This window comes from Gorilla gorilla, chromosome 1 (genome assembly GCF_029281585.2).
Source record: "Gorilla gorilla gorilla isolate KB3781 chromosome 1, NHGRI_mGorGor1-v2.1_pri, whole genome shotgun sequence".
NCBI lineage: Eukaryota > Metazoa > Chordata > Mammalia > Primates > Hominidae > Gorilla > Gorilla gorilla.
In genome coordinates this window covers 185,161,296-185,168,462 of record NC_073224.2, presented here as the reverse complement: position 1 = coordinate 185,168,462, position 7,167 = coordinate 185,161,296, and the positions used below count along the sequence as shown (strand labels likewise).

General features: G+C 52.5%; 1 protein-coding gene across 2 annotated transcripts in view; it reads left to right on the top strand.

Annotated features, from left to right (window-relative positions):
• The first annotated feature begins 3,030 nt into the window (after nt 1-3,030).
• The window catches only part of CIMAP2 (ciliary microtubule associated protein 2), a 36,191-nt gene continuing 32,054 nt past the window's right edge, over nt 3,031-7,167 (top strand). The window contains exons 1-4 of one of the 2 annotated variants that reach the window (XM_063698353.1): nt 3,031-3,188; nt 3,959-4,046; nt 4,489-4,653; nt 4,852-4,974. In XM_063698353.1, the coding sequence (XP_063554423.1) occupies nt 3,085-3,188; nt 3,959-4,046; nt 4,489-4,653; nt 4,852-4,974 (480 nt within the window). In that variant the 5' untranslated portion in view covers nt 3,031-3,084. The remainder of the gene's footprint in view (nt 3,189-3,958; nt 4,047-4,488; nt 4,654-4,851; nt 4,975-7,167) is intronic. The other variant, XM_055349801.2, reaches the window with a different exon arrangement.

Sequence of the window (7,167 nt, the reverse complement as noted above, 5' to 3'; positions counted from 1 at the left end):
AACTTCATCTTCCCAAATGGAAGCTCCATACCCATTAAACAATAACTCCTCATTCTCTCCCCACCCAGCACCTGGTACCCACCATTCTATTTCTGTTTCAGTGAATTCAACTACTCTAGTTACCTTACATAAGTGGAATCATATAATATTTGTTCTTTTGTGACTGGCTTATTTCCCTTAGCATAATGTCTTCAAGATTCATCCATGTGGTAGCACATGTTAGAATTTCCTTCCTTTTAAAGGCTGAATAATATTCCATTGTATGAATATATCACATTTTGTTTATCCATGTATCTGTCAATGCACACTTGTGTTGCTTCTACCTTTTGATTATTGTGAACAATGCTGCTATGAACGTGGGCATACAAATACGTGTTTGAGTTCCTGCCTTTAATTCTTCTGGGTATCTGCCCAGCAGTGAAATTGCTGGATCATATGGTAATTCTATGTTTAATTCTTTGAAAAACTGCCAGACTGTTTTCCACAGCAGCTGGACTATTTTACTTTCCCACCAGCAATGGCCAAAGTTTCCAATTTCTCTACAACCTCACCAACATATGTTATTTTCTTTCTTTTTTTTTTTTTAAGATAATAGCCATCCTAATGGGTGGGTTTGGCTTTTGATTTGACTCTGAAAAAGATGAGTAAGAGAGTTGGGTGGGAAGGGTAGGTTGGTGGGGGGCGCATATCATCAGCAGCAAAGGTATGAAAAAGCTAGAGGTTCTCCAGGGGAGGGTGTGTCCTAGGGACAGAGCAGCCTTGTGGCTGGAGGTTACAGAGCATGGGGCAGAGATGGTAGGAGATGAGGACTGAAGGCAGGGGCCACAGCCCTATCACAGAGGCCCAAGTCCTGACTGAGAAGCTTGACTTGACTCCACTGACATAACAGTGGCTCTGGAGTCTGGACGGGTTAAACAGTCTTGCAGCCAGGGAGCTCTCCAATGTCCTTATGAGTCCCATATTCATGGTGTGACCCTATGCCTCACGAGATGTGACCAGGGCAAGTTATTCTCCCCATCTGAGCCTTAGTTTCCTCTTGTGTACAATGAGGGTGCAATGGTGCCTATAAAAGAGAATGGGTGAGATGCTAGACAAGGAAGCTGCTGTGATGGGAAACTTTGGGCTGACCAGGCCAGGCGGCCTTGCTGCAGAGCTGACTCATTTAGCCTGTTCTGGCTTTCCTGGCAGCCAGGACTCCCAGCCCAGTGGACCTTGGCTTATAGCCTTTGGTCACTCCTCCATGAGTCCTAGAGCCATGGGGCTCAGGCCAGAGGAGAAGCAGCAATATAGCTGCAGGCATGTCTGGGCCACCCTGAGAATACCCAAGCAGACCCAGGGCTGGCTGAAGTGCACAGGACTGGAGAGTGTGCACATCCACACCTTGTTGACACCTCAAAACAGCCTTTCCAGGAAGCCACAGTCATAGGTCCATGTCACAGAAGAGGAAATCAAAGTTGGCAAGGGTAACTTGCCCAAGGTCAGCACCCAGGAAGTGGCAGAGCCAGATTTAAATGTGTCTTTGAGGATTTATGTGTTATTGGGTAGTTTGACCAGATGCATGTATTCATTCCCTTGTCATTCAACAAATATTTCCTGAACATTTACTGTGTGCTAGATGCTGCACCAGGAGGAAAGGAGACAAGTGTCTGTCCTCAGGCCTCTGTAAAGGTCTCTAACCAAGGGCTGGGAATGACCTCCAATTGAGCTCCTGCTGTGTGCCAAGAGTATTACCTAAATCAGGTCATTTCATCCTCACAGCAGCCTGGAAGATAGAGATGATTACTTTCATTTTATAGAATGAAACTGATAATGCTGTGACTCAGAGAAAGAAGTGACTTGCTCAAGATCCCACGGCTGGGAAGGGCAGAGTCTGCTTAGATGACCCAGGCTTTCCGTTCTGTGCATGTTCCTGAGGCCTGCCACCTCTGACCATCAGCTCAGTGGTGCAGTGCAGACGCGCTGCCAGCAGTGGCCCGCCAGGCCTGGAGCCTGAGTCCAGCTCTCAGCTGTGCTGGGGAGCCACACTTCTTATCTAACTACTAGCTTAGGATGTCAGAAGGGCACTGGGTGGGGCCTGGCAGAAGACCCACTGTGCCTCTGGTCCAGCTTCACCATGGGCTGGAAGCAGGGCCTCTGGTACAACCTACACCTCTCTGGCTTCAATCCTGTCACCACGGAATGGGGTATGGATCTCTGCCTCACCTTTGCCTAAGACCCTTGGGAAGATCACAAGCCATCGTGAGAGAAATTAGACAATCTCAGAGCATGGCTGTGGAGCACTGGTTGGGGGGTAAAGAAGGAGGGAAGAGAGAGCTGACTATGCCCTGTGTGGGGTACATACCCTCAATTCCTTTCTTTACTTGGAAAGTCATCCATATGCTTCAATGTTGAGTTTGGAATTCTCCTCCTCCAAGAAGTCTTCCCTGACCTACCTACCCACAGGCTGGTCAGAGGCCTCCCTCTCTCATAGACCTGACCATAGTATGTGGTCATTGCTTCCCCCATTATTTTCAGGGCAGGGACCACATCTGGGTCCCAGGCATTCTGCACAGTGTCTGCCCAGAGTGGGTGCCAGGGATGTCTAGGGGCCGGTTGAGTCCTGACTACCCCTGCAGCTTTGCCCAGCCCTCCACCCTCTGGCTCTCCTTGCCCTTTCCCCCTTACTTCTGCTCCCCTGACTCCCAAAGTGGAGAAGGAGCTGGGATGTCATTTGCCCAAGGCGGCCCTCTCTGTGGGCCTCAGTTTCCCATCAGCACAAGGTGAACTTTAAAAGGTTCTTTCTGAGCCTAGGCAGGCTCCATGCAGGGCTCTGGGATAAAGCCAGAAATCAGAAACACTTCCTCAACAAATGACTGTAAGACCCTACCCAATGGCATCCATATTAAATACAAGAAGGGCCATTACATCTGCAGGGGCCAGGGAAGGACCCTGAAAATGTGCACGGACAAGTTAAAAATCAGCGGGCTACGTGCGCACGCCGGTGGGGGCGCCACGTGGGCGAGGGCGCGGCCCACAGCTCCGGGGCGCATCACAAGGCCGGAGTTGCCGTGGCAGCAGCGGAGGCGGGCGGCGCGCAGGCCTGCCATGGGGGAAAGCCAGGATGCCGCCGGAGCTCATGGCTGGAACCGCGTCGGCTCCATGGCCACCAAGTGGTTCACCGGGGCGCCCTTCGGGGTGCAGAGCCACAGGTGGGGCCCGTTTGCGTCCTGGGCTTACGCCCACGGTCCAAGGCAGCTGCTGCCCACCCCGAAGCCACGCTTGGCCTGGGGAGAGAGGGTGTCCACCTACACACAGGGCTGAGCCTGGCGGGGAGGGGAACCAGAGGAGTGGGGGCCGGCAGTGAGGAGGGGCTGGGCTTTCTCTCCCCCTCTTGCTTAGTGCTCTTCCCTGCCCAGGGTTCTTTTACCATCTAAGTGAGTTCTTTAAAGCCATTTCAAGAGCACTTACTATGTGCCAGGTTTAGAGAGGTCACATGGCCTGGTCCATAGTAGGCCACTCAGCTCAAAAGTGGTGGGTGGGATTTCAACCCAGGTGTCTGTCTTCCATTCACTCATATTCCACTCTGTCTCTTTCTCTCTCTCACCTACTGTGTTCCAGGCACAGTTCTAGGATCTGGGGCTACAGCAGTGAACACAACAGCAAACCCCTGTACTCATGGAGTTTGCTCTCTTCTGTGGGGGCTGGGGGTGGGTAATAAACAAAAGTAAGTACATCTGTAAAACGTTGGGTATTGGTAAGGACTGTGGAGAAAAATGAAGCTGGGAGGAGGAGCTGGCGGGTGGGGTGGGGTGGGAGCTGCCTGGAACATTCGAAGCCACTGCAACTCCACTACTTTTCTTTCATGAGCTTGCTCCAAAGTCACCTTCCCGGGCAGCCAACTCCCCCATGCTCCAGAACTGCCCACGCCAGGGCCAGGTGCCAGGCACAGGGCTCTCACTGGGCCACCGTCCCTCCCTAGGTTTGACATCTCTGCTGTTTATCCCAACTGGAAGAAGTTCAGCACCTTCACTGAGGCCCCATACTCCATGCGTTATTCTACCCAAGTGGTGAGTTTGCACAGCTTCCCTGACTCCTCCCACAGGGTCTGGCCACTCCCCCTTCGAGCTGCCTGCTGTGGTGGATGAGCTGAGCTGTAGAAGGGGCGTACCTTCTACCTTCTTCCGGCACAGAGCTGGACCCACAGTGGGGGCTTCCAGTGTGTTTGATAAATGAGGGACTGCAGCACTCCCAGCTTGTGCACTGACTACCTCTGGGCTCTTGAAGGAGCTGTTATACCTTCCTGCAGTGTGAGGGGGCAGTGATAGAGGATGTCACGATTGCACCTTGAGTGCCAAGCCTGTTGGTGCCAGCCTTAGTGCTAAGGGTGGGAGCCACAGGGGGATTGCCTACTCCCTTCCTCCGGGTCAGGGTGGTGGCTTGGTGAGGGCCTGCTCTGTGGGTAGACTGGGCGGGCGTGGCTGTCACAGCTCTGACCACACTCTGACTCAGTCCCACATAGGCCCTGGGACTTACAGCTCCAAGGAGACCTGCTTCAGCAAGAAGAAGCTGATGAAGGAGGTGGACACAGGCTGGGCCAAGGCCCAGGAAGCCACGCGGCTGACCCAGCTACCCCACTTCCAGTACCAGGCCATCATGAAAGAGAAGCGGCTGAAGGTGAGGCCTCTGGGGCCATGCCTCTCCCTCTCTGGTGCCAGGTCTTCCTGTCCATTGCAGCTGCTCTGTGTGGCCTTCAGTGTCCTCCCAAGGCCAGATGGAGATTATCCTTTAAGGAACACCATCGTGCCTTGGGCTTCTTCCTGCGTGGATTTTCCCAAGTTTAAGGCTTTCATTTTCTCTCTTCTCTTGGCACAGGAGCAAAAGCTGGGGCCCGGCTCCTACAACCTCAAAGACTTCTTAGAACAGCTGCGGGAGAAACCATGTAGCACCCGGGGGCTGCTCAGCTCTGGGGAGGTTCGCTTCCGAGGACTCATCGGGGTAGGTGTTCTCATGTCTGGAGTCCCGAGCAGAGAGCCTGGCATACACTGGGTGCCCAACAAATTCATTCACTTACATATCCATCCATCCAGCCAGCCAGGAATAAGGATTAAGCACCTCCTAAGTGGCATACACTGTCCTAGACCTTGGGGATCTAGCAGTGACGAAGACAAGGTCCCTGCTCTCATGAAGTAGATGTCCTAGTGGTAGAAATAGTAGTACAAAGAAGGAAATATAATACATATATAAGCAGGGCTATGAACACAAATTAGACAGGCAAGGGACAGGCAGTGATGGTGGTGCAATTGATAGACACTAGTCAGGGCTCTGGGAGGAGGTGACATTTGAGGAAACCTACAGGTCGTGAGCAACGGAGACTTGCAATGTCTGGTAGAGCATTCCAGGCATTGGAAGCAGCAGAGGCTAAGGCCTTGAGGTGGGAACATGCTTGTCAAATCAGACCGGCAGGCAGGAGGCCAGTGTGGCCAGAGGGCACTGGCCGAGGGTGAGAGGAGGCCAGCGAGAGGGCAGAGGAGTGAAGGGCTGGGTCATGAGGGCCCTGCAGCCACCTTGGTGTTATTCCAGGTGCTGCCGGGGGGCAGTAGAGGGCTTTGACAGGAAGAGGACCTAACTTACCTTTTTAGAGGAAGACCTTCGAGAGGGCCAGGGTTGGGAGGAGGCGATGGTGCTGAGAGGTGGGGGTGGCAGCGCCAGGGGATGATGATCTCATCAGGAGGACACTGAGTGAGGCTGACACTCAGTAAGGGCACGAGGGAGAAGGCAGGAGTCACCCCCTACCAAGGGAGCCAGCACAGCAGTTTGTTTGCCTGGACCTCCTGGACCTCTCTGTGCTGGATGCTCTGTTATCCTTCTCCCAGCCCCTCATATAGGCCATGCTCTTTCACATGGGGCTTTGCCCTTGCTGTTCCCTCTGCTAGGAATGCCCTTCCTCCCTTGGCAGCCTCTTCTTCTTGGGCGCGCCTACTCATCCCGAAGCTCTCAGCTTCCAGAAGCCTTCCTCAGCCCCACTAGGTGGTGTCTCCCTTCCTAGGAGTCTCCACTGTGGTTGTGTGTTTAGCATCCCTCCCCCACTGGACAGCAGCCCCTGAGGGCAGACCACGTCTGCCTGGTTCCTTCACTGCAGCATTCTGAGGTTCTCGCAGTGCCTGGCACACATAAGCACGCAATAAGTATTTGTGGACTGAATAAGTGCACGCATCCTAAGTATCAGGTGCTCCAAAACATTCTCTCTAATTCTTTGCAACCACTCCAGATGAGGCCCTGGAGGCTCAGAGAAGATAAGCAAGTTGCCCCAGAGTGCGCAGCTGCCAAGTGGGCAAGCTGGGATGCAGACATGGGAATGTCCAACCCCAGAGCCAGGGTCTTTCTCCTACACCTCACCACTGGGAATGCTTCTATGAGGGCTGGAAAGTACTCCTGACAGGGTCTGGGGATGAGCAGATGCACCTTCAGGTGCAGAAGCTGTAACTGTACGTTAGGGAGAGGGGATACCTGGAGCATTTAAAAATGTCATTACCGTCCAATCTAAAGTAATAATAGTGGACATGTAGCATAGCACTTACCACGTACTAATTAATTTCATGTTCATGACAACCCTATGAAGCAGGCACTATCATTATGTCCATTCTACAGATGAGAAAAATGGAGTACAGAGTGAGTAACCTACTGCCCAAGGTCATGAAGCTACCAACTGGTAGAAGTAGGCTTTTGAATCCCAGGTGTCCAACGTGTACCTTGCATTTCACCCACAGGTTTGGCCCCCATAGTTCTTGGACTTTGCTCCCTGAGTCTCTGTGGAGGCCAAGGCCTGGGTGTGGGAACTCAGCCAAGCTGATGGCAGGGGAGCTAGGGGGACAAGCCTGACTCTGTTTCCTTCCTGCCTTTGCTCTTTTTGACTGGGGGACCTTCCCACCTTCCCTCGTACCTGTCTTTGGGGATCCTTTTCAAAGTCCAGCCTGAAAAAAAACCCAAAAACCAAAAACTTAGAAGTGATGATTCATTCATTTCCACACTCCCCCTCTCCAATTAATCATTCCTGTTTGAGTCCCCAAAGCTGAGACAACATAACATTCTAGTTAAAACCATAGGCTTTCCCATCAGCCCAAGTGTGGTACTGAACCTCTGAACCTGAAGGTTTTAAGGAAGAAAATAGGATTATCCTGACAAAGTGCC